At 39.8% G+C, this 27,180-nt stretch overlaps 2 protein-coding genes across 21 annotated transcripts in view; both read left to right on the top strand.

The window, feature by feature from the left end:
- The window catches only part of atp11c (ATPase phospholipid transporting 11C (ATP11C blood group)), a 59,959-nt gene extending 57,534 nt beyond the window's left edge, over positions 1–2,425 (top strand). For all 9 annotated transcript variants that reach the window (XR_013658517.1, XM_078953984.1, XM_078953982.1 and 6 more), the window contains one exon: positions 211–2,425. Coding sequence is in view for 5 of the 9 variants with exons in the window: in XM_078953982.1 (XP_078810108.1) it covers positions 211–334 (124 nt within the window). In the remaining 4 variants the exon portion in view is untranslated. The remainder of the gene's footprint in view (positions 1–210) is intronic.
- Positions 2,426–3,197: 772 nt separating this feature from the next.
- On the top strand, positions 3,198–27,180 carry mcf2a (MCF.2 cell line derived transforming sequence a). Of its 12 annotated transcripts, XR_013658519.1 has the most exons (31): positions 3,198–3,612; positions 8,038–8,106; positions 8,196–8,310; positions 8,598–8,688; positions 10,790–10,909; positions 11,222–11,338; positions 11,471–11,620; positions 11,693–11,808; positions 12,386–12,500; positions 12,746–12,865; positions 13,535–13,726; positions 13,809–14,000; positions 14,122–14,293; positions 15,713–15,789; positions 15,920–16,005; positions 16,092–16,158; positions 16,235–16,350; positions 17,401–17,470; positions 17,563–17,655; positions 18,180–18,272; positions 18,400–18,525; positions 18,636–18,857; positions 20,591–20,683; positions 20,786–20,864; positions 21,797–21,860; positions 22,031–22,215; positions 22,806–22,906; positions 23,292–23,398; positions 24,968–25,080; positions 25,257–25,360; positions 25,452–27,082. XR_013658519.1 is itself a non-coding variant. In XM_023959032.2 (30 exons), exons 1-30 carry the CDS (start codon positions 3,498–3,500, stop codon positions 25,490–25,492), a joined length of 3,339 nt encoding a protein of 1,112 aa, XP_023814800.1. In that variant the 5' UTR covers positions 3,198–3,497; the 3' UTR covers positions 25,493–27,180. The 12 variants fall into 12 exon arrangements, 5 of the variants coding, with proteins under 5 accessions (XP_023814800.1, XP_023814801.1, XP_023814803.1 ...); XR_002873969.2 differs by lacking the exons at positions 22,031–22,215; positions 25,452–27,082 and adding an exon at positions 23,064–23,172 and having other exon boundaries at positions 22,803–22,906; positions 25,257–25,293; XR_013658518.1 differs by lacking the exons at positions 22,031–22,215; positions 25,452–27,082 and adding an exon at positions 23,064–23,172 and having other exon boundaries at positions 25,257–25,293.

The raw sequence follows: 27,180 nt of genomic DNA on the forward strand, positions 1-27,180 counted from the left end.
CCTGCAGATCTTCAACAAATCTTTCAATCATTTTTGCTTTACTAATGTTTGTCCGTGGTGGACGGGCAGCTTTACCGTATGTATGTGGTGTGTGGCCACTTGCCTTTGATCTGGTGGTTTCTGATGGTTTTTTCTTTTCCTCGTCTGCACCAGCTCTTGGAGAGAGAGAAAATTCTGAAAGTTATCTGTGTGCCATTTTGCAATTTTCAGACATCAACGGTTACACCGCTTACCTACAAGCACCCGAGGGAGCATAACCACCAGCCGGGACTCGACGGGCAACATTAAAGTCAGTCGGGCCTCAGCTCTTCAGCGGTCTGACAGGAGGAGCTGAAGTGGACCCATAACAGCAGAAAACTCCATGGTTTAATGGAGGCGGTCTAATCCACCCATCTGTGCCCAACGCCCCACCTCAAGCATGCCTGCAGGGCAGTGTCATGTTATTTTAAATGGCAAAGATGACAGGCATGAGTTTCCTTTTTTTTTTTTAATATTAGCCTCCAGATGAATGCATACAGCGTGTGGCTGCCTTCTCAGTAGCTCTTTACCACCGTTTCAACTAACGGGTATGTTTCACTTCAGAAGCGGCAAATCTGCATGAAGGAAGGATCACAATATCACCTCAGTCACTGCTTTCTTTAAACGTTTATTTTCCTATCTATGACTATATTTAAGAATAGATTCTGCTTTTCATTTTTTAAATTTATTTATCTTAGAGAAGAAATCGACCCCATATTTGAATCATCCGAGATGAAAATAGCTGATTGAGATGTCAGTCCTGCTCAAAGCAGACTGCTCAACACATTTCTGATTTATAGATATTTATCATTCTTAATGTTGTGTTTAGGAACAAGAGAGGTTATTTAAGGCCAGGATACCAGGAAATCTCTAAAAAAAAAAGTATTTGTGCAGGAGGGAGTGACGAGTCTTGACGCTTATTCCGGCAATGAGCTAATTCTTCCAATCTCAGAGATAATGGTCAAATGAAGGCTAAGAGAATAAATATATGTGCTGTGTTGTACATAAGTTAGATGTATATTAGTATTGGAACAAAGCCAAAAATAAACAATGAATGCAGTGCAATCGAAGTGCGTCCACACAGATGTGTTGCTGATGCTGCGGGTAAAAAAACAGACACGGCTGCATGTGTGGGAAAGCAGAGTTCAGTCAGAAAATCTGCACTATCAAAGAAAGAGGTTTTTTGTTTTGTTGTTGCCATGATCGCTAAATCACTTTCATATTTGCTTGAAACCACATTAAAAAATAAAAAAAGGTCACTCAAAAAAGATACCATTCACGCATATGTACCAACCCCCCGTTTTAGTCTCTTAATGCTCATTATTTTATATGCTCATGTGATGACATTTGAAGAAAACCACTCATAGATTTGCAGCAGCAGCTTAGCTGAAACCACTGTGAATCAGAATGACAGCCTGGACTGTTTGGCCCTTTTTCTTCCTTTATGTAATGCTTCATACATTCCATTTAAATATTTCAAATTCTTCTGAATACAACTTTAAAATATTTACTTTTTCCTCACTTGAGCTTATATTTAAGTGTATTTTTACTCACTTATGTTACATTTTTATTACGTGTTTTTTTTTTTTAAATGTCTTGTGAAGACTGTAGAGCTTTTTGCCATTTGAGCTTGCCTGCAGCTCCTGACACGAGCTTGAGCCAACAGTTTTGTTGTCCTCAAAGACAGGCAGCCCATTCCCAGCTTCAAAGATCAACTTCATTTCATGTTCTGACTTAACCAGGATGTTCCAGGTTGTTATGTTACTCATTCTTCATGTTTGTGTCTTGAGTTGTTACACATTCTTCCTGTTACTACTTCATTGATCGTTACAAAAACTCAGACTGTTTTTTTTTTGTTTTTTTTTAAGTGCATGTGTCCTGTTGAGGTCATTTAGATGTTACAATGTCATTAAAAATGTTTGTTTTTATAATTTCCTGCCAAGCTTAATTATTTTCGGAAGACGGTTTTCCTCTTTGCACTGTAATGGAGGTTTAACTGTAGGTTACAGGTCACATGGACAGAGGCTTCCTAGATTTTACGAAAGAAGAACCTTTAAGTGACATCAGAAATGCTATTTTCAGAGCTTAAAAATATGTTTGAATCTAATGTTTTGCTTGTCCTAATGAAGCGTTATAACGAATGCATTGTATTTTTAATGCTACATTTTTCCAGCCACTTTTGTAATAAAATAAAACAAAAATAAATAACAGCAAGAGGCTCTAAGGTTGTGGGGCCGTCTTTACCTTCAGGCATCCCACCAAGGGGACATTTTGCTTCTCGTCTCCCTCTGATCTTTTGAGTCTCCAGCTTCAACTCTCCAAACCTCCAAGCTGAATGTACTTCTTTAAGACAAATGTATTCAAACATGAACATTTTCTGCAATAAAGCAGAATGTTTTGAAGAAAACTGGTCTTGTGATTTGTGGTGGCAGCAGTTGTGTCAGCAGGTTCTGTCAGATGTGAATGTGTGGGTGTTTGTGTGTGTGTGTCCACACTAAACAGATGCTATGCAGTAATGAGATGGCAGAGAGCCTAAGCTGGATCAGCTGAGTGGCTGTGCATGAGGATGGAGAGCTGCTGCTCTCTTCCTGCTGCATGCATGTCCTCACATCAAGGAAAGGCTCAAACCGGAATTCTCGACTCTGAAGAAACGCATGTAAAAACAGCAATTCTTTCTGCTGTGGTCTGAGTGGAGTTTCTGAGATCTGATCCAGTCAAAGGAGCTGTGGGCTGAGCTAAGAAAGGCTCTGTCACAGTGTGTTCACAAAGACGTCCTTTCATATTTGTTCTGCAGTTTGAATGTGATTGTTGTGCATTAAAGGGTGTGCTTAACGCAGTCCAAGCTCATTGGGGCAGGGAGTGCTTTGAAATGTTTAAACAATAGATCTATTTTCCCCTGAAGTGTGTGTGCATCTTTATTAAAGATGTAAGGAGGGAAGACGAGAACGGCAGCCAGACAGTCTAGCTTATGTACAGAGGGCATTAAAAAGCAGAAGGAGCCCAGAGAAGTGGGATAGCAGAGGAGAGGTAGTGAGGGAGCTGGCAGTGTGTCAGGGGTGGACTCATGAGCTGTGTGTGTTGCAGAGCTGACGCACTGAAGCTCAGGGAGGGGAGGGGGGAAGACAGCAGTGGCCAGATGGAGCTCTGCTTTGAAGCGGCTGAAAGCTGCGCTCAGTTTATCAGACTCGGTCAGGGTAACAATGGGTCAACAACCCTCTGCGTTCTGCCTGTAAGAACAGGTCCTCAGCGTAAGGGTTTTCTATGAAGCTAAAAGTCAGGAGGAGCCTGCAACCTCTTCAAGGAGGTGTCCTGTTTGCATCTGGGGATCTGCAGATGTACATGGGCTTCTATTTCACTGGTTATACCACCAGCAAGCTTGATAGAATGAGGGGCTACAGCTCTCTGAAGAGGATGTGAGGCCTTGTCTTCTGTATAGAACTCCCACCACTGTCTGTGATCTGGTATTGGACACAGAGGGAATGGGCCCAGCTTCACTGCAGGACCAGGGGGAACTGGCAAGAGACTCCAAGGAGGCGATGGAGAGCTACCGCTGCCTTCTTCAGGCCAGCTCCCAGTTAGAGAGCATTCTACAGGGTACGTACACATGATCATCACACGCATCTTTGACTCTAATAAGTGTTTCAATGATCATTTTATCTGCCCTGAAACGTTTTCTGTGCTAACAGCATGCTAGTTTCAGAGATTATGTTTAGTTTGATGATTAAGATACTTTCTGGGAGCTGCACCTCAGGTTGTTGTGCGTTCTTGATGTTCCACTTCCCTCACCATCGCTCCAGCAGTGGACCACTGCGGGGATTATGTGTCAGCTATTTTAAGCCACCACAGATGGATAGATTTTAGTGCATATGAAAGGCTTGAAGCCTCTGAGGTTTGCAGATCACTGGGACACTAATGAACAAAAAGCGTCAAATCAAAACATAGAAACCGTGTTTACGGAAAATGTAATTTCAAGCATTCGCTGTGAAATCTGAGGAGCTGTTAAACTGTCATTTCATGCAACAGCAGCAAAAATAATAGTCTTACAACTTAAATGAACCACATTGAAGTTAATGAAATTGCACACAGAACAAAGGTTACTCTTAAAGCTGACAGCCATCAGTTTGGAAAAACTACTTCTAAGATGACTTAACTCTGGAAACAGGAATCAAGATGTCGACTGAAATAACACCTGACAGAAAGCATCCTCCAGGAGACACTTTAATTACTTTGGGATGTTGGCTCACTTGAACTATGGCTTATTTAATTGGCTCTTTTTGTCACCACTCCTTGTTTTTTTGCACAGTTTTGAGTGAATTGACTGACAGGAAAGTTTCCCTAGATTTAAATTTGTGATTTTTCATTCATTTAACCAAACATTTTTACTTAAGGAGTCAATAATACGAATCCAAGGAAACAACATGCTGTTTTATATAGCCTCATTTACAGGCTGTGCAGTTCTCTTTACCTGCATCACAGGGTTAGGGTGGAGTTCTTGCTTGACTTTACCTTACTGGAGTGTGAGGCAAAGGCAAGTCTTTCAGATTCTTATTCTTTCAGATCCTATCCATCTACTGCTTCTTCCATTGTGTGTTTCAGTCATGTCACACCTTCTTGAAGTGGCTCAGTGCACTCAAAGGGCATAGTTATACGTTAACAAAGTCATCTGAGCTTCGTCATTAAAAATTGAAAGAATTCTTTGGAAGTTGCATGAATTATAATATCTATCCAAACACAAAAAGCAATGCAGCCATCCATGCACAGTCGAATGCAATAGAAAAAAAAAATTGTTGTCACAAATCTTTGGAAAAAAACAAAGCATATTCAGTCCAGAACAGATTCTTGGGAGCTATAACTGAAAGTATCAGTGTTCTCCAGCTTAAGCTACAAAATCCAGATTCAAAAGGGTCTCAATTGAAGTTTCAGATCCTAGCAGATAACAAAAAAATATCAGTTTAATCTCCTCAGTACTTAAATCTTTGTTCAGCATTAGAGGTCATGACCTAAAATCAGTGTGACGCCAGGCCTCTGTTTTTATAAAAACATTTGAATATGTTGGGTATCTATGGTATCAGACTAAATCTGAGCTGTGGAGTTCTGTGTAGATGTCACACTTATGATACTAGAGCGGCGTTTGTTCCTGTGCATTTTCCTGCACTGCGTGGGGATGTGCTTTGCTGCTCTATATCACTTTGGCTGGCTGCCCAATGTTCACTGCAGCTCTCCTTTAGTCAGGCTGCTTTCAGCATCAGTATTTTGTCGATTGGGTTTCACCCCAATCATCAAACAATTCCCTTCATGAATACATTTTACGTCTCTGGGATATGAACCCTAAAACCTCACTGTTTGATCAACAGAGATGAGCTCTCTGCCCTCAGCTTTGTCAGCTGACTGCAGGGATTGGTCAAATCTCTGTTTCCATCCACATTGGCAAACATTTCTCTCTCTGTGCAGCTTGTGAGAGGAGAGTAAACACAGCTTATTTGACTTTCTGTACATTCTGTCCCATGCCAGCTGCTCAGCTCATCTTTGAACAATTCCCTTAAAAAAATGAGTCTACAAAAATAATCTTGAAACTTGTGAGTGTTTGGACCGAGGATGTCTTTCCTACCTCTTGTGGAGTGATCTGAAAAATCTCAGACAGCCTAAAGCAGTCACTCGTGGGATGGGTGAGAGGTTTTCAGGCTTAAAGGGAAGGGCTGTGTTCCGCAAACCTGCAAGTTAATGATGTACATCAAGGTTTAGCAACCTTCTATTTGCTCAAACTCAATGCAACTATGCAAACTTTGTGTGTAAAACTCTATTATAATTGGATTAAAAACCAGCTCAGTCAAAAAATTTGAATCCATTTAGCTTCTAGTGATTAAAATGTCATTTTTACACAACTTATCTCTGCTAATCTGCTGTTTATAATTCAACACTGCAGATCTAAATCATGCTTCAGACAAGGGGGAGAGCTGCTGCCCCCCCAACCCCCAGCAAAAAGCCCCCACTTGCCCCTCAATTTTTGAATCAATATCAGTATCACTACTGACAAAGATTAAGAAATCATCAATACAGGCTTTTTTAAGCATTGCAAATATTTAAAAAACATTAGATAAATAAAACTGTTTGAAATATCTTTTTTTGATCCTTTCATTACTAATGCCCTCCCACTCCATTGCCCCCTCCGCATCCTCCCCCCCACAGTTCCGCCACTGCTTCAACCTTTTCTAATGTCACATTGCAGATTGTAGAACCAACCAGCCCCCTGAAAGTTGAGGCATTAATGCGTGTTTACTTATTCAAGTGTGGCAGTAACTTAACCCTACATCTGTGTGAACACGGTCCAGCCACCATGAAGCAGCTGAGCCTGGCTTGGCTCAGCTCGGTTCAACTCTGCATCAAAAATTCAGCAGGTTCCCGAGGAGCTCATTACTCTCCAACTGACACCAACCATTTCAGGTTATGGAAAACAAATCCTCCTCTGCTCCTCTGATTGTTCTTTGCCCTTTTCTCCTCTTTTTCTGTTATTTCTGTCTCTACCACCATTCATTTTTAATTTCTCTGTGTCAAACGGATGAGGAAATTAAATTTGAGCAAATTCTCCCATGACAAGACCAGACTTTTAAAGGTTCAAAGTGTGAGAGGGGGATATCCTGAGTCCTGCTTCATTCAGTTGTTACTGTTTGAAGGTAAAAGGTTTCGGCTGTCTGTCAGCAGAAGGCGTCAAAGCTGTTGATCCTCTGTGTGAAGTGAAGCTTAGCCTCTCCTTGCATTAGTTGGGCTGTAAGGTGAGCATGTGTTAACAGTCACAACTTATTTGCTCTCTGCACATCCAATTAAATGAATTAATGACTGCAGATGGAAGCCTACTCTCCAACAGGCTGCATAAAAGCATAGAAGTCTTTCTCTAAATTCTATTACATGCAGGCCCTTAACTGTAGTTTAGCAATAAAGCATTTTTACAAATCTGGTTATGATTAAAAAACAAAGAGTTGGGATCTCTCCTGCTAACACTCAACAGCGTTTCTGCAGGATTTAGATGGAAGGATGGATAATTTAGGCTTAATAACTGGGTGTTGCAGTATATTAACTAACTGGGTGCATTAGCTGGATTTTCTCTGCGCCTGGATGTTCCCTTTTATTTCTACTGTATTTCTTTAAAAGGGTGGCATTCTTTGAGCAACTCCAAGGTATAAATAAATAAATAAAAATGCCCATGATTGTAAACATAACGTAAATGCAGCAGTAAACATATTGTACATGCAGTGCAAAAGGCACTTCCATGTAAAATATTAGAAAAAAAAGTCAGCTTGAGAAAAATATATAATTTACATGGATTATGCCAAATATACTTATGGATTCTCTTGAGTCAAATCCAGATAAACCTAGACATTAAATCTATTATTTAAAGACAAACGTGCTGCAAATGTTGAGGAAAATTCTGCTTCATGCAGGAGTGTTTCATAATATCCAAATTACATTCTTAAAATCAAATATTTTATTTCATTTTGACTAAACTGTTTCTTTTATTTAATTAAAGAGGATCAGTATTCTAAGATATAACATCCACATCTCCCTGTGAGTAGAATGTTTTAGAGCTTAGACTCACTTTTCTTTCAGGTTCCTTTTGAGTTGATCTAAAGCATCAACAGCTATTTTTACAGAACATCAGGAAATAGTGCTTTGATCTTAAACTTAGATTAAAGTTCCAAAAGCAACTGTGTTCAGCTTTAAAACACCATCAACTAGACAGACAAATGACCTTCCTGGCCTTGTTACAGGATAGAAATGCATTGATACTGTGGGTTTTCTTGGATCAAAGCATTTCTGGATCTCATTTATTGTGTGGTAGGCGAGCAATACTCTTCTTTGCATTTTAGTTGAAAAGAATAGATCCAAATTATCCATATGTTTTTGTTTAATGTTCAGTTGAAAACTATGACAGCATAAGACCTTCCAAATAATGCATCCATGCTGTTATTATTATATAAGAGGCACATTTCCTCTCTTTGTAAGAACTGCTTTGTCATCTTCCAGAGGTGAGTGTCCCTGTGAGCTTGAAGGAGGTGGGAGGCTATATAGAGAGTCAGGTGGCGTACTTATCAGGCAAGTCATTTTTATAGTATTCATTCATTCATTTATTATGCATTCAGATTTACCTTAATATGTCATATTATTTTACTTTTTATCCCTAGGGGGCCGTGGGGAAGACTCCAGTGTCATCATCACTCTTCCAGAGTGTTCTGCATTCAGTGACATTCCAGAAGAAGCTTTAACCAAAGTCTTTACATACCTCACTCTCATCCCTCGGTGTGTGTGTTTGTGTCCCTCATTTAATCCTCACAGAGGTTTTTTTTTCCCCTTTCTTCCTGCAATGCACCAAACTGTCACTGATCCCCAGCTTGTGGTCAAACACGGCTACTCTGTCAGTTTTTTATTTTTATTGCAACAGAAGAATCTTCGCAGCTGTAAATGTAGAAAAACGCATTTGTAAATATTTCATTAAAAATGTGCTCCTGAAAAAAGCAAAGCACTTAATTTATGAAAACAATTGTTATTTAATTCAAGTAATTGTATGAATGTGCTTGTGCTTGTAGAACGAGGCAACCAGGAGTCAAATTTATCATCATTTTAGATCGAAGGCTGGATACCTGGGCGTCCATCAAAACAGCTCTGGCCAGAATAGCAGTAAGTTTTCAAATTCTCTTCAAAATTGTCCTCAGTTAGAAAGTACAAATTAGACATCATATTTGGAAAAAAAGAAACTATTTGTTGATAAGCTGAAGTATAGCCACATCTTCAGGGTTTCTGTCCGAGGTGCTGAAAATATTCATTTTTTTTCCTTAAAAAAAACAAACTTTTTAAAAGCTATTTTAATTTTGAGGAAACCTTTTTTCTTTAGCCTGAGGTGAACGCTGCTCTTTGTGCAGATCGTCCTGTTGTGTGTTCTGCAAAAGTGTGAGTAAGCAAAATCCGCGATGACGCGGATGCTCGGCAGAGCAGAGAGAGGGAGCTTTGCAGTGCGCGCTCCAGCTGCGAGGCAGCCGGCGGCAGCAGTGCTGCGGCGGACGGAGCTGCGCGCGGCGCGCCTCAGCCTGCATGCGCGCGCCGATGCTCAAAGCTCGGGCTGGAAGCTTAGGTTCACGGAGATGGCTTCTGACACCCTGACTGATTGTTTTCACCGCCAAGGCCTGCCGAAGATCCGCAGGAGCCCGGTAACGAGCTCTTGGCTTGATTGATTCACGCGCTGCAGAGAGGGGAGAAGTTTTCGAGGTGGGTGGGGGGGGGGGGGGGGGATGCGGCAGGAGCTCCTTACGTCGCGCTGCAGAGCGCACTTCTGCTTAGTCATGCGTCTGACTGCGAAACCAAGGGCTTAATCAATTGTTCAAAAAGAACAGGAGCATGAGTGAGCAGAAGTGTTTGAATGAACTTAAATCACTTGGATGTGTTTTGTTTTGCATTATGCATGTTGTAATGTTTTTGCCAACAGCTGAAAAAAAGATGTGTAAGGAACCTTAAGTCATGGAATGACTCTTTATGACTTTCTTTTTTGCTCTTTGTTGCACTTTCCATCAAAGTAAAATAAAGTGTAAAAATTATTATGTGAAAAACTTAAATTTAGGGCTACAATGTATATAATATAAAATATGATCATATTGATTTTTTAATGCTTCTTACATTCAAAATAGCACTAAGTCTTTCACATATTTAAGTTCCTTTTTAGCTTTTTCATGCTCAATTTAAAAAAGTAAAAAGATTCCTATTGCAGTAAAGCAATACGTGTAAAAGTCCTGTTGGTTGGAGAGACCCTCCGAGCGGGGGTTTGAGATCAAAATCCTAGAACCCTAATGATTTATGTGTTTGAGCAAGACATTTGAATGCAATTGCCTTTAAAGACCCACTCCAATGAAAATTGTGTTTTCGGTGTTTTTAACAAGTATTTGTAGCATTTTCTGACTTATGTAAAGAAAATTAGCTTTAAAGTTTTTCTATCTTGTAATCAGGATGAATCAGGAGCAGACGAAAAAATATCATTTAAAAAAGCTCTAAGTTGTGTCATAGAATTGAAATGGGCGGGCTTCGCTCCATTCTGATGCATCCACTTGCAGACAAATAGATCCACGTGTCTCTGTTTTCCTCGTCTGAACTAAAGTTTGTTGCTGACTTGTTTATTTGGTTGTACAGTTGGAGCTGAACTATATATATTGGTGAGGTGTTCATATGAAGTTACCTCCCATTACTGGTTTTGTGACAGTATAGGCCCATCTGTGCATCCCTTGAATAAATGGAGCAAATTTTGTGAACAAATTAAATAAACAAAAAAGTAATTAGAGAAATGCAGCCAACTACTAGTTTTTCATTTAGACCTCTCATGGTAAAGTAAAAGGTATGGCGCAATAACGCACATTTTAGGAATGATATTTTACAAAGTTACTTAAGTAATAATAACTCAGTAAATGCTCATTACTGTTCATTTCTAAATAAGAACACCTTTAATGCCATAGTGACATACAAGAATCTGAGGATTAAATTTCATGTAAATTGTGGCCCATTTGAGTCTTAAAGCTGTTAATCTGACAGTAATCACCTCAGTGACGGACTGATCCGGGCCTGAAGTCTTTTCTGCCGGAGCTCAAGCATGAAGCCTGATAATGTGCCAGAATGCACACAGGACTCAGGTCTAAAACACTGAAGGTCAAAATAATGCTTGGATTTATTGTAAATGACCTGAATCATCCTCTCAGAATGCATAATCATAATAACAGACACCTTATTTCTGCTTATCAAGGCCTCCTTCCCTGGGAACCTTCACCTGGTCTTGGTGCTCCGACCCACCAGCTTTTTCCACCGAACCGTCACAGATATCGGCTTTCGCTTCAGCCAAGATGACTTCATGCTGAAGATGCCAGTACGACAACTGTACCTCTATTTTTAATAATTTCAACCACATAATTCTCATTCGGGAGCTTTATGACTAAAAAAAAAAAAAAAAAACAAGTGGTTAAGCTGTCAGAAAACACAATCTGTTCATGTTTTCACTTAAGCTGAGTGAGTGTTGCAGCTTAACTGGTAAAGTTCTTATTCAAGCTCTCTAGGACGTCTTAGTATTTGGTCTTTATGAGTGTTGGATTGATCCATTGCCTAAATCCCTTTTTTATGACAAGATATACCTATTTATAATGTAAATGGTGTGTCATTGAGTTAAACTTTGCATGTTCAGGTGGTGATGCTGAGCTCTGTCACAGACCTGCTGCGCTACATTGATGAGAACCAGCTTACATCGGAGTTTGGAGGCACTTTGGACTACTGTCACAGCGACTGGATCCTTTTAAGAACTGTAAGCAAAAATGGAAACAAAAACAGTTCCACCAATGCAAATGTTTTGACTAGTTTCCATCTCCTTAACAAAATGGATGTTTCAGTTACTATAATTTTTCAAACAGATGTTTGTTTGTTTGGTTTTAAACAGGCAATTGAGAGCTTTGCTGTTACGGTCAAGGACATCGCCCAGATGTTGCAAAGCTTTGGCACTGAGCTGGCAGAGACAGAGTTGCCCGATGAAGGGAAAATCATTGAGAACCTCCTTGAGACTCACACAGAGAAGTACAGAGAGCTCAAAGTAAGTGGTTGCACAGTGATATGCTTCTCTGACTATAACCTGTTTTTCATTAAAATGGTATGCTGTTACTAGGATGCCATCAGGTCAGTTTCAAAGGAGGGTCGCAACCTTCTCTCCAGCTTGGAGACCACAGGGAAGCAAGATGACGCCCAGTGGGACATCAAGCTGGACTGGGAGACAGTAGAGAGGTAAGAAGCTACTGGTTTGAATTTTTCTAAATAATGGCATTGCCTGGCAAAAAAACAAAACAAAAAAAAAAGTTAAACGGTCCCTAATTTTGTCCAAAATTTATTCCATCTATCCATCTTCTGAACTCGTTCAATGCCTTATGGGGTCAAAGGGCTGCTGGAGTCAACCCAGCTACTGTTGGGTGAAGGCATCCTAAACTCATTATTACTGTACTAATTATTACTCATTATTAAATTGAGGATTACATTGTTTTCAGCATAAGTTCAAAAAGCAAATTTTGCTCCTAACTTGGACCGAAAATGTTTATTAAGTCTTTCAACCTGAAACCTTTAATGCTCTCAGTTCAATTCAGAAAAAGGTATTTTTCTTTCCAAATCATTGCTAAATCAATACAGACATTATTTTTGCTCATAAAAAAAGGAAAAGCAATCAAAGAAATCTTTTGGATGTTACTTATTTGTTTTTACAACTGATATTATGTTTCTTTTTGATCAGGTAAATATAGATTTTTTTATACACAATGAAAATATAGTATTTGTTGTGCTACAAAAGTGAAAAGGATTTTCCTCCTTGTAGGCTTCTTGCCCAGCTCAGAGACATGGAGTCTGCCTTTGACGGCTTCTTTGAAAAACATCATCTGAAACTCCATCAGTACCTTCAGCTGCTCAGATATGAGCAAAGCTTTTCTGAGGTCAGGATTTCAAGTTTTCCCTGCATGGGTCAAATATTGTTTTGACTATTTATGTATAGTTTTCATTTAAAGCTCTTCAAGACATAAATCCATATGTAGTAACTGGTACTGTAAAATACACATATGAAGAACATACTCTTAGATACAAACACATTTAATAAAGGAAAAAAGGAGTCTAATTGCACTCAGATATCCTGCATCCATCCTCTGTCACTTGGAGTGTTTACATAATGTCCTCTGTTTAGATGGACTTGTGTCTGGAGCACCTCATGAATCAGGAGAAAGAGTTTTCCACAAAGGTGAGCACTTTGGCCCAGACAGAGCAGGCTCTCAAAAGGATGGACAGTCTGGAATCTAATGCACAGGTGAGTGTTGTCCAATCATACTTTTACATGTACTCCGGCATTTCATTTTGTCCTAAACAAGCTCTTTCCCTGAACCAAACACTACTGTGGAAACACAGATTCCCAAAGCAGGAATTAACTCGTACATGGGATGAGACTTTTCCCATTTCCCATTTATTAATGTTTTTCTTTGCTAAAACTAAATATACAATGCAAGATTGTTTTCATATGAGACTGTGAGCCTTTCCCAGAATTCCTTGGAAAATATTTTGTGACACTTTATTAAACTTTCAACAATGCTGAATAAAATTATTTGTCAGTAAAATCCTAATGAGCCTGTAAACAGGAACATTTCTTTTGATACACCAAATGTAAACATGTGATTCAAGATATTACCTTAATGAGAATATGATTTATGTTGAAACAGTTTTTTTTGTAAATGAGTTGTTGACTAAAGTCAGCAAGAAATTTGACATTTGCCTTCCACGGGCCTTAATAAAGAACTGTAATTTTCTCAGTAATTTACTCTAGTAATACTTACTGTTTCTATGTAAGTTCAAATGTATTAATAAATAAAGGAAAAAAGAAAATAATTTCTACTTTATTTTGAAAGAGAAGTAGCCTACGTCTTAAGTTTCCACATGTTTAGGAGGAGGACTGATGGGGTTGCCACTGTACTTCTTTCATCAGGAGGTGATGTCTCGAGCTCAGATCCTCATCCTCCACGGACACCAGCTGTCAGCGGGTCACCACTATGCCATGGCTCTCATCATGCAGCGCTGTAACGAGCTGCGTCACCGCTGTGATACGCTCTCCACTGCTCTCCAGAGCAAACACTCTATTTTCCTGCAAACACACCAGCTGCTGTTGTGTCTTGGACAGGTACGCAGAGCAACAAATGTATACTAAATTCACAATGAAGGGGAAAATGCGCATTGTGTTGTCATGAACTTTCTAAATTCAGGTCCAAACATGGTGTGATGAAGGGGCTTACATGTTGGCCAATCAGCTAGTAGATAAGTCCCAGTCCAAGGAGGGGGCCCAGGCAGCTTTAAGAGACATCGAGAGGTTCCTAGAAGGAGCGCCGCCTAATTTAAACTCAGGTCCTGACATCTTGACCATTGAGTATGAGGCTGTCTTAACACCTCAGCTTCAGGTTAGCGCCCCCACCACTTCACCCTCAATATTCTAACAGTAAAGGGAACCAATCCACATTTTAGTTTGGTGATTTCTCTGGGAACTTTCTTCTCCTCTATCCTCTTTTTCTTATCTGTTAGGCCCAGATTAGCAGAACGTTTGAGAAGCACGCTGCAGTGCAGCAGATGATTCAGAACCGGCAGGCTTGTCTGAGGAAGCTGGCAGATAAACACGTGAGACCAATCCAGCTGGTGGCCCCCAGACCTGAAAACCCACCACGTTCCAAATCCCCACTCTTCTCTCCAAAGCATGGTAAGCCACAAAGGCATCCATTCATGTCGTAGTAAAACACATTCATGAAATATATTCTTAAAATAAAGTATTTTGCCTCAAGAGTAGCCCCATTTAACATGTATGCAGTATTCAGTTAACATCCCTCTTTGCATCCCTTAATTTTTTTATTCAGATTTAGTATCCTTTTTTTTTTTTATAAATGTCTTTTTGATTGTTAAGTAGGCCTAATAAAACCTCTTTGACCTCTGTACATGACTTCTTGAAGCACACCCAAGGGTCCACTGGTGTACAAAGAGAGTTGGCTTTACGACTTGTGGGGTTTGAAAACAGTAAGGGCATGCACATTTCACACAGTAAAGCCCCAGCAGGGATGTTGCAGCCCACAAAAGAGAACAGTTGTCTTTTAAATTTAAACTGATTTTTTATTTTTTAATTCAGGGGGGAATCGTACTAAATGTTATTCACAAAAAGTATTACTTTTGTCACTAAAACCCAAAAAATAAACTGGATAATAATAAACTTTTAGAGTTGCTCAATTGGCAATCAACCAATCATAAATTTCTTAATCAAAAATTCTGTAAATGTAGGTTTTAAAGTCAGAAGAAATAAGCGTTTTCTTTCCTCTCGGCTGATTACACTAAATAATGGATCTTCGGCTGGCTAAAATAAGTGGTTGATTTGACTATAAATCATTTTTTTAAATGTAAAATTAAATGTAAAGCAAATAAATAGGTAACCTATAACCTATAACCTTTTAGTTGCTTACTTGGTGAGCTACACCAAATCCTGCAAACTACTGATACAAACTGCCTGTTCTGTATCTAGCAACCCAAGTGGCCTCTGGTCATTTTAGAAATTAATATTTAAGACAAAAAAATGTCAAAGTTGTAATTCTTTATCACCAAAGAACGTTCTCAGACATTTAGAGATTCCACAATTTCCTGATGAGATGGGTTTGGTCTTTCTGGCCACTTGATCTAAGCTTTTAGGCCCCCAAGCTTCTAAGAGAAGGGGTCAGAGGTTAACTAGAACATAAACATAAATTTCACGTGGGACTGATTTGAAGAGGAGTGTCAAAGTGATTTACAAAAGAAAACTAAGGATTGATTTGAACGATTCAACTTAAAAACAATTTATAGGAAATGTTGTACGTCCTCCAAAAGATTCTAAAGTGAATATAATCATTTGTAAACCAGCTACATTCATATCTTTTACACTATTTTAGATCTAATCTTTGTCAGAGTAGGATCAATTTTGTCTTTGGTTACTAGAAACGTAAGGCAAATCAGAAAAAAATCTGCATCAAGATGCCAGTTCAGGTTCAGAATGATAAACATCAAATTTTATGAACTTCTTAACCTTCATGAGCAAATGTCTGTATAAACCACACAGAGAGTCTCTGACGGCTACATGATGAGGATGAAATGGGTTTTGCAGGTGATGGTTTGAAGTTCACGTTTGACATCTCTCTTCCTGGAAAGAGATCTTCACGAAAGAGTCCCAACCCCAGAAAGGTAAGACTTTCAGTAGATTGTCATTTTCTCATTTGCTCTCTACACTGCCTAACTTTTCAGTTTGGTCCAAAACTTTGCCCAGCGCACCTCTAACAGGAGGGTCAGTACTGACCGTCTGCGTTGTTTCCAGATAGAGGTCATCCATGACTTCCAGGAGAGTCGCAGCTGCGTGGCGTACAGCGTGGATGGAGACGACAGTCCGGACCTTTTGAAGCGGTTGGGACATTTTGCTTTTTCAATCCTCTTTGCTAGTGACCTCCTCCGGTTGGGTCATTTAATGTCTTTCTGGGTTTGTCCCACAGCCACGTCATGAGGGAGCTGATAGAGACTGAAAGGATCTATGTGGAGGAGCTGCTAGCAGTGCTCCTGGTAAGAAACACATTCTCCTCCATCCCTACTTCCTCATCTTTGTTTGGATCATATTGTGTCACCATCATTGCTGTAGGGATACAGAGCTGAAATGGACAACCCCATGCTGTCGGGGCTCCTCCCACCAATTCTGCATAGCAAGAGAGATGTACTCTTTGGAAACATGCCAGAGATCTACAATTTTCACAGCAGGCGAGTTATTATTGACTCACTCTGAGAACTTTACCAAAGCTGGAATTCATTATTGCTCCACTTTGTTTCTGTTTTTATTATCTTCCAACAAAAGAGTAGCTGCTGAAATGAATAAAATCTATATTTAACTCCATAACATTTTCAGAATTTCCCAAATAAAAATAAAATAAAACCACATTTCCCAGACTATATGGGACAAAAACATTGAATTATTAAAGATTTGTTTAAAATCTTTAATAAATTTCCTTAATTGTTTTTAAGCTCACTTTAACATGTGATGAAACCTATTTTTTCCACCTGTGTGCATATTTCTTTACCAGAAATGAGCAGTCGTAGGTGTCAAACTCCAGACCTCTAGGGCCAGTGACCTACACATTTTCTAGATTTCTCCCATGGAAACTTTTAATTGGCAAAACACACCTGTGATGCAGGTGATCATCTGCACATAAGGCAGCACTTCTGAAATACCAGAAGGATCTTGGCCCTCGTGGCCTGGAGTCTGACATCTCTGGCCTTAACCCTTGTGCTATCTTAGATGACCCCACCCTTGCATTGATGTGTTATCCCGATAAAGGTGGGAAGATTTCATGTAATCCATGGACACCAGTGAAGATCACAAATCATTGAAGAAAAAAGGTTCAGCGCACTGTCTAGTGGGTCTAGATGACCCAACTCCCAATATTAAAGTGTCTAGGGTTAACTGCAGTTTTGTGTCATGTTTGTGGAATGATAGTGTTGATCTAGTTGGCTTTATAATAAAGGTAGTTCTTTAGGCCATTTGTGTTTATTTCTAGTCGACAGATTCTGGAGTGGCTCCGCTTTAATGTTGGTTGTACATGTAAACTTGGCGTTTGCCTTATGACATTATTCTGCTGTTTGCAGGTGGAGTTATAACAAGTCAAATGCACTTTTTTTTTTAAATAATGCCTTCTTGCTGCGCAGTTCAACAGATTCTATCTATATTGTCACATGTAGTACTGTATTAGAGACTATAGAGATAATGTCTTTGAAATGTAACTACTTCTCTTTGATCTTTTTGGACATTTCCAGGGTTTTCCTTCAGGAGCTGGAAGGATGCCTGGAGGCTCCAGAACGCGTTGGAGCATGTTTTCTCCAACGGGTGAGATAAAACCTTTTTAGATCGTGTGGCTTTTTTACACTGTGTATGATTTACGTGTCTATATTCAGAACAGATCTCTGCTGTCCTTGCAGAAAGAAAGCTTCCAGATGTATGAATGTTACTGTCAAAACAAACCCCGATCCGAGTCACTGTGGAGACAGTTCTCAGACTGCAGCTTCTTTCAGGTCAGTGTTGATGATTACCACGAAGGAGGGTCTAAGGGCAGGGATGCCAGTTTAGTTTAGTTTAGTTTAGTCTGTTTAGTTAAAGTTTAGTATGATCCTATTGAATTCTATGCATTTATGATCCCTTTTGATTGTATGTTTACCTTACAATTACCGGTACGAAGCCCACTGAGACGACTGTTGTTATGAATTTGGGCTTTGTAAATAAAGTTGAATTGAATTGAATTGTTGCCCTGATTTCAGCATTTCTGGGTTATTGCACTGTATTTAATTTACTTATTTTTCTCTTCTTTTTATTTTAAATTTCTTTTAACAAATATCAGAAATGTGTTCTGTGGTCCACTTGGTCTGTAGTAAGACCCACGTGATTTTATAAAATGGATCTGGGTTCTTATGGGTTAACATCTAAAACGTAGTTGTAAAGATTAGTTGCACTCTGACCAAATTGCAAGTTGAAAAATACTTATAGTAATTTAATAAGATAAGTTACCAAATGTGCAATTCAATTTGTCTTTCTATTAAAGGAGTGCCAAAAAAAGCTAGAGCACAAGTTGGGCTTGGACTCTTACCTGCTGAAACCCATCCAGCGCCTCACCAAATACCAGCTGCTGATTAAGGTTGGAAAGTCTTTTTTCTTTCTTTCTGGTTATTAAACTTAACAGATACACCATGTCACCACCTCCACATAAAAATATGCTTTTGTGCATATCTGCCAACTCTTGCTGCCTGCATTTGTGGTTTAAGGAGCTGCTTAAGTACAGTTCAGACTGCGAAGGCACTTCTGAGCTGCAGGGGGCGCTGACGGCCATGCTGGACCTGCTCAAATCAGTCAACGACTCTATGCATCAAATTTCCATCACAGGATACGAAGTAAATAAATTCATGTTATGTTTTTAATATTCTATGGTTAAGCAGTTTTAGGGAAAACCTTCTTTTACCAAGAAACCGGGAACGTAAGCCCCTCCTTTCATCACACTCAGGGGGACATCTGTGAGCTGGGCCGGGTGCTGATGCAGGGCTCTTTCAGCGTCTGGATCAGTCATAAGAGAGGTCCCACACGCATGAAAGAGTTGGCTCGCTTCAAACCTATGCAGAGACACCTCTTCTTGTATGAGAGAGCTCTCCTGCTGTGCAAACGAAGGGAGGAGCATGGAGACGGCATCGACAAGACCCCCTCATACAGCTTCAAGCACTGCCTGAAGGTAAGTCCATGACGCTACAGCAGAATGAGAAGAGTAAACAGTTTCTTTGCTACATTTGGAGATTAGAAAATGGTAAAGATTAATAACTTCCTGACTTCCAGCAATGCAAATTTGTCCTCTGCAGAGAACATTTCTGAATACTGTGTACTACTAAATTAACTCTTTTTGTTATCTACAAAGGAGATTTGGGGCATTTAAATGATACCAAATCTGAAGGGGTGGGGCTGTGGATGTTGTAGTTTTTGGTTGATTAAAACCAACTTTCATTGGGGAAAAAAATGTCGCTGGTTGTCAGGAGGACACTAATGGGACACTAAAATCTAAATCTTATTTAAAAGTTCAAGGATATTAGAATATAATATCCTTGCATATTTATCATCTGCTTTAAACAATTTAGCGGAGACAAATAAGAGAAGGCTGCAAAATGAAAAAATATTCTGATTTAAAAAATGTAAATATTATTGGCTTTTTACAATTACATTCAATCCTAAGCAACTGAAAGATTTTTGTAAAAGCGAGGCCAATGTGGAGTTGAGGGGTTTGTTCCAGAATAGCAGTCAAGACTGAGATTTGAACCCCATCAAATAAACAACAACACTCTTGTTTAGGTAAGTGAGCTACAGACGGGCACAAATTTCTAATTTAGACAATGCACCATCTACTGATTCTGGATTTGACTCAACCGCTTTAGTTCTTAAAGAGACCACCAGAGGCAGGTTCAGGTTGCTATGGTAATTTCTCGTCAACTCCTATGTTAAAAGTCAGATTTTACACCAACATGTGAGAAGTTTGGCGTAAAAACCTTGTCAGTTGTTTATTGTTTTGTTTTTTATTCATAGTAAATGGAAGACGGGTAACTTTTATTTAACAACTTTTAGGATTTTATTAAAGCTCAAATGTTTGTATTATTATTTCTTTGATTGGTTGGTAGGGTAGGTGGGTCTTTGGGTGAACTTTTTTTTTATCCCTTTATTTTGACCCATCCAATTAGGCACCCAAGCAGAATCCTCAGGTTTTAGTCTAAAATAATCCATCTAGTAGATGTATGTTATGAATTTAGCATTTGGCTTATGGCATATGATTATTGCTCAAAATGGGGGGAAAGAATAACATGTTTTTGCAATGTTTAGTGTTGCAGCACAACGAACAACCGCTCCAGCAATTTCCTCACTGATGCACATTTTTGTTGCCTCATCCTTTATGCAAGGAGGTTGAAAGTAGAAACACCTTTGACCGGACAGCAGATAAAGCACAAATACTGTGTGTTCACAAATAATGCAAAGAACAGACTTCATTAAACACTTGCAGCTTCTCTCCTCTTCTCTGCTCTTAAGGGCCTTACAAAGAAAGCTCAGCAGCATGCGGTTTTGCATAATCTCAACTTTTAAAACATAAAAAATTGAAAATGTTTTATTTATTATTGTTCCTAGTCTGTTGTCTTTGACACCCGCAGAAGAAAAGGCTCCTGAGAGTTTAGTGTTGTCAGTGTTGTAATCTCTGCACACCCTTGATCTGCCCAGCTGCACACAGAACATGATGTAGCCCTCTGCTGTTGTGGCGGGTGTCAGATCTCTTGTCCTCCCTCAGCAGCTGCAGCTCTTGATTTATTATTGAGGATGTTGGAAGGAAGCTGTCATTTTGGCGGAGGTTTGTGTGAGACTGCAAATGTTGCTAAGACCGGACAGATGTGCTGCATGATGTAAGTCTAAGACACTGGGCTCGTCTCTTTGCAGATGACTGCTGTGGGGATCACGGAGAACATCAAGGGAGACGTGAGGAAGTTTGAGATCTGGTACAGCGGCAGGGAGGAGGTTTATGTGGTCCAGGTACAGCTGGGTTTTTTTAATCTTCTTTTCTAGCTTTATGAGCATGAGGTGCATAAAGACGTCAAGCCATATCATCAGATTTGCTCATCTGTTGTCCCTTAGGCTCCTTCAGTGGAGGTGAAGATGGCCTGGCTCAATGAGCTCCGCAAAATCCTGACCCACCAGCAGAAGCTGCTTAGAGGTCTGTGTAAAGTTTGAGTTTACGTCACTCAAAGAAGAAAGCCTGTCCTAACAAGCAATACTCTAGACTGCAAAAAGAAATAGCCGGAAAATAGGAAGAAAAACACCCAGTAATATTTAGAAGAAAATCACTAGAAAATAGTAGAATGATCTTTCCATACAACAATTCAATTTTACATGACACAAAATCTCATGAAAAGATCATCATCTAGAAACAAGGAGTTCCACGCAAGCATTCCAGAAGGGAAAAATTGGCTAAAAAGCTAACTTTGAGATAGAATTACTAAAAATGGAATATTATACAGCCTAAAAAAATGTATTTTTTGGTAACTGATGAAATGAGGGCAAAAAGCTTGTAGTTTATTTTGTTACGGAGACAAAAAATGAATGTGACATGCGGAAATGACTCATTTAAGAGCAAAATAAGAATATAATCTTTGGCCCATCTTAACATATCCTCATAAAATCTAAAAGTAACACTTAATCTTAGAACATAAATCCACCTTTTTAGTTTTCAATGAATGCCAGTCTAACTTGTCAACAAGTTTGAACTTTAAAATAACATCATTAAAATTGAACCAAAAATTATACAGAATAATTCAAGTTTTATTTGTCTTAAATCTACTTTTTCTGTTGTCAAGAGTAAGGAGCAAAAAGATGTTAACTCATTTTAATAATATCATCCTTTTTCCCAGATCATAGCTCTAGTTGAGGCAAAAAATTCTCGACCGTGTTGATTTTGAGAAAAGCTTGGAAGCGTATAGAACAAAGAGAAGTTAAAACAACTTAAAACCTGGTAAAAATACATTGAATGTCCAAAAAATAGTTTTAAATCTTTGCAAGTATCAAACAGTTTGCAGTATAGACTGGAGATGATGGGCTTTCATCCCAAGTCTTGTTCAGAAATCACTCTTGCTCCTTTTCCTCACACAGCTGAAGCATACCAACATGGCCAGGTGGTTGAACACATCCCGCTGTCTCCTCATCTTAACGAGAGGTTAGTGCTTCAGAAAGCCCACCCCACCTGTGCAGGAGGCACTGCTGCGTGGCATTTTTACACCAGATCAATGCGTCTTTGTGTGTGGGAGGTGTGTGCCGGCAGACTCAGGCCCCTCTCTGTTTGTGACCAAGTTGCCTATCCCCACTGCTCCTGCCCCCCACCTGCAGGGGCATGCGGCCATCCAAGGGGGTCCCCAGGGGCTGTCTGCCGGGGCTGGACTTTGTCTCGCTGTCAGCTGACGTCTTTCTCTGCCTGCGGTCCAGGAGCCCCCGCCCTCGAAGTCCCCGGCAACGGCCCCGGCCACGCCCCCGGCACTGCTCCCAGCGTCACTGACCTGCTGTAACGCTCAGTGGTAAACTCAGCCCGGCCCAGCCTGTCTCGCCTCACCATGGCATGAGGACCGAAAACCCCAGGCTGCTGTGTTTGCTTACTGATCGTCAGCCGCAACCCCACCCTACTTTCCTCTATAGCCTCCATTACATGTGATGATTCACTCCCTCATGTCTTCCATTCAATATTCAAAAACATTTCTTTAATATCTGCATTTGATGTTTGCTGTTTTGCATGTCATGCAAAAGGCAAACAAACGGAAAAGTTTCATTTCATGGTTGCTCCTCATTGGCTAATGGCACAGGTTTGAGAGATTGGCCTCGATTTTTGAGATCTGATTAAACAACTTGAAGTTCTTCACCAAAACGTGAGAAAATCTCTACATTTGGATCTTAATGAACCGAGGCCAGATCTTCCTTCCTTCCTTCCTTCCGAGTTAAGATGTGAGCTGTTTGTGAGGTGGGTGTCAGCCGCCTGGAAGCTGTATTTCCAGGGGAAGCTGACTGATGGCTGCTGCTCATTCTGTGCTGTATTCAAAGCATCCATCCTGTGTGAAAGAAAATCCTCCCAAAAAGTTTTAAATGTGGTGTTTTGTGTTTTTTTTTCTAGCAGCAAGCAGCAGAGATTATCAGTCAGCTCAGAAGAGACTGAATCCGGGAAGAGCAGCCCAGACCCCCAACCACACACCCCCAAACACCAGCACAACCGCAGGAGTGAGTAAACCAGGACATGTTCTCCTAATCAAGTAGATACTTAGTAACTTCATCACAAAACCAAATCCAAATCAATTCTAATTTGCACAATGCTTTGCCACTGTTACCGATTTGCTCCATGATCATCTAATTTAGATGTTTGACTTTTACCCTTCAGTGGTTCAGGTGTACTTTGATGTGAAGAACCGGGCACATCAAGGACTTTGGAGAAAAAAGGTCCAGCTACTGAGAGTAGCTTTTGATTCCACATTCTTTTTAATTTCCCAGTAAGTGCCAAAGAGGTCACATTCATGTCCTCACGGTTACTAAGTATCTACACTGACATGGCTGTGGGGAAAATGTGGAGATTTTGTTTGCTGCTTTACACAACATGTCTGTGGCTCAGGCTGGCCCGGAGCTCACCACTCGGTAGACATCTGTGAGGGTCTGGAGGACTGGTCTGGAGATCAGGACGTCTTTCAACTGACTGAGGACACCTCTTTGGTGCAACTGGTGAGACCAGAGACAAGTTAAAAAAACTTTGTTTTACTTTTTTTTTTTTCTAAATAAATCAAGCTTGACATTTATTTAGAGAAATGCATTTATTTTTTCCATCTATGGTATTCGCAGATTACTCTTTACTATGTTTTGTTTTCAGCAAAAAAAAAAAAAGAGTAAACTCCCTTTGACATATATTTGTCACTTCAAATATATTGTAGGTATGGTGGACAGAGGTTGTTTGATGTCATCTGCATTGTCTTGGTCTGATATGAAGTCTTTATGTCTCTTCCATGTTGTCATTTTGCTCAAATATGGCATCAAACACAAACCTTTCTACAAAAATATGTATGCATTAGGCAGTACAAACAACCCCTACCAGTGGTTAGAATGAAGTACCATATATTGCAGTTCCACAGTTGACCACCAGAGGGAACCAAGCCATGTCCCAGTGGTTCTTATGTCTATGGTTTAACACATCTCTACTCCAAAAAATACTCTTATTAGGGTATAGTCTAAAAACTTTTAAAATCTTTTTTTCTGTTTTTCTATTCTTGAAATCTAGTGTGTGTGTGTGTGTGTGTGTGCGTGCGTGCGTGCATGGAGGGGGTATTTTATTTACTGTTTTCATATACTGTTTCAGGCATGTTTATTTGATTGGCAGGTGAAAACTCCCCTTTTGTTTTGCCCTACCCATCATCCATTTTCAGAACATTCCTGAGGTGGGTGCAGACTTCAGTTAACATGTGCTGGCCCACCGACAGGCTTCATTTTCTGCCTTTCAGATAATTGGACCTGTAAATATTTGTCTGTGATTTGAACACACCCAGCAGAGTGCTCGAGAAATATTCTGCTGTCACATTATTCAAAGAGTCGATGTTTCACCTAATTTTAATATTTAAAAATAAAATAAATGAATTTAATTTTAAAAATCTACCTTCATCACATTTAATATAAATAGAGGTGGATTAATATAGATCAAAAATCTAATCCTGAATGTAAGAGAAACAGTTGTATAATGAGGCAGCAGGTACATTTATTTCATTTATATTCGATTGAACAGCTGCCTAATGGTTACCTGGTGAACTCACCTTGCTCCAAATGTATTATGCTCTCAGAAGATTTGAACAGGAAATGTATGTGATGCTCTTTGGTTTTATTGGATAATGCATTTACACAGCTGACTGAAGGGAGGTCTAAACTATTAAGAGTAAACTAATGAGTTCACCTCCATGAGTCTTGCTCTTGTGGCTGTTCTGATCACAGTTAAAGATGTACGTGTGCACAAACTCACCCTAACACTTACAACGTAAAAATCAAAATCGAGAGCCTAAAGCATCACTCTCAAGTCATTCAAACTTTTAGTAACCGTCACAAATCCTAGAATTTATATTACATTCTCATTATTTCTCTCCAATGCTTAATCCTGTATCCAGAAAAACTCTTATTTTGATAGAAATGCTGTTATATGCACTAATCTTCCCACAGATTTAAAGATATTTTGAAGTTTTTTTTAAACCTTTTTTTCGTTCTGTTTTTTTAAATGAATCATACCTTCCCATTTTGTTCTCCTATGTTCATCAGTCTCCAGGCAGATACCGGGCTTTGGCTGATTGTTCTCAAAACGGTCCTGACAGCATCATCATCAAATGCGGAGACATGATCCAGCTGCAGTGTGAAGACAGCAGGGGGCGCTGGTGGGTCTGAAGCCAAATGCAGGAAACCGTTCACAAGTGTTTGGTCTCATTTAATGAGTGACACAGTGCTGATTTAAAATAAACACTTAAACTTTGTTTTGCAAATAAAAATCTGAATAATCTGCATTTTGTGATAACGGTGACAAGATATTTCTCTCTCATCATTTGAAACAAAGGCTTGTGAGGAATTTGAGTCAGCAGCAGGAGGGCTTCATAGTGGCTGCCAACCTGCAGCTGGTTATTGGAGGCAGCAGCCGAGAACATCCGTTCAGGCTTGGGGGTAAAGAGAAGTCACACACTTCTGTGTCGAATCATGTAAATACTTCATTTTGAATTTAGCTCTTTAAAAATCTGTGTTTTGTTGTTTGCAGACCCGGGGCACCTCAAGGTGAGAAAGCTGAGCTCCCCATAGAGATAAAATCCTAGAAACTCACGTCTATGTGTGGAGGATGAACTGTCTGAAGGAAAAGACTGACTCACAACTGAAGGAGCACCCCCTCACATACTTCTGGATATCCTCTGCGCACTTCAAAGACATAACATTTAAAATCAGCAGCCTTGTGATTCTCCCTCGGCTCTACCTGACAGTCTTTTAAAGAACGTTTTCTGCTGGTGAAGGAGCGTGTCGTTTCGGACAAACACTAGACTGAACTTGCATCTGTCTTTAGCGGCTGGCAGTTGTCGTCTTGTCCTTCATCACTCTGAAGTTCTGCTGGGCCACCTCACTAACTGTTGCAGAGACATAACCCAGGATTTGCCTGAAACATTTCTTAGAAAGAGACTGTTGTACATATGGTGTCATTTTTACATTGAACAAATCACATTTTAATTGTTTGTTTTCTTTTTTTTTGTTTTTGTTTTTGTTTTTTTGCATTATCCATTTTTCTGAACAGGTCGAGAGTTAAAATGCCAAAATGTGCCATGCCATAATGCCTTTTTATCCCTGCTCTTATAGGGTCTCTTGTATGTTTGTAAAATCAAATGCTCTGTTTGCTTTTCAGCTGACCTCGAGAACATTCAGTAGGCACATTATTTGCTTGAAATCCACAGCCTGTCTGAATGTGTTCTCTGCTAGCTGCTCTACAAACTCTGTCTGCTGTCGACTCTTCGTGGTTTGCTGTGTTGGGGTGGGGAAACGCGTCCTGTGTGGAAGCAGGAAGCAGCTGACACGACCCTGACGGTGATGTAAGACACAAAAGAACGTGACAGAATCTGAAGTGCCGGAGACGAACGAGATGTTGCTTCATTTACCATGAGTATGGTCTCAGAGCTTTCTGTCAGCGCAGACTGGAAGGAACAAGATGGGGATGCTGCGTCTCCTCAGTCACCACCCAAACACATCGGCTCCTCCTCAAGATTAGGATCTTCACATCCTCATTAAAAAAGGATCATACAACATACATGAAAAATACAGAACACTTAGTTAAATATTGATTTCAGCCTTATATGATTTACCAGATCAAATCGAGACCCCTGTTGGAGGGCCGCCTTTGATTCCCGCCCCTTTGATGTGGAAATGAGTCCAGAAAGCAGCAGGGGCCACGCCGCACCACTTTAACTGCTCAATTATTTATTTAGCTCCCCCGTTGTTCCTTCATTTCATGGGACATCTACAATATTTACATCTCCACATATTTACAAACTCACTGTCAATGTTTTTTTGTTTTTTTTTTGGCTCTCATCGTCACAGTCAAATGTTGTCAAGTCAATCCAAAATGCTGCAGATTTTGCACAGACGTTTTTTCCAGTGGTGGAAATCGAACATACCATACAAATATGAAACTTTGAGGATCTTTATGAGCCAAGTAGCTTGAGCTTGCTGCTAAACTTTTTTGCACGCCGGCTGAATGATGAGCTGGTTCTTGTAAGGCAGTTTCCTGCTCTGCTCCTTTTCCAAAGCTTTAAAATGTAATCCGACAAAAGGAAGATGTTGCAGACTTTTGTTTTTTTTCTTTCATTGAGCAGCTCCGATAATTAAAAGATTGAACGTAGTTGGATAAAACCTTGTGTTTTAGACAGTAAAACTATGCAAGAAGTCTTTGGATTCTCGGACATTACCTCAGTTACAAATAAAAAATACTCTCCTGGAGTTAAAAGCGA

The sequence above is a fragment of the Oryzias latipes genome, chromosome 10 (assembly GCF_053564925.1).
Source record: "Oryzias latipes strain Hd-rR chromosome 10, Olatipes_Hd-rR_3.1".
NCBI classification, from domain to species: Eukaryota; Metazoa; Chordata; class Actinopteri; order Beloniformes; family Adrianichthyidae; genus Oryzias; species Oryzias latipes.

Bases quoted from the DNA above. Each gene is read 5' to 3' on its own strand.
- mcf2a (XM_023959032.2), top strand. From the start codon at position 3,498: ATGGGCCCAGCTTCACTGCAGGACCAGGGGGAACTGGCAAGAGACTCC. The intron at 12,866-13,534 runs GTGAGTGTTGTC...TTCTTTCATCAG, and splicing joins GTCTGGAATCTAATGCACAG to GAGGTGATGTCTCGAGCTCA. The intron at 18,273-18,399 runs GTTGGAAAGTCT...TTGTGGTTTAAG, and splicing joins AATACCAGCTGCTGATTAAG to GAGCTGCTTAAGTACAGTTC.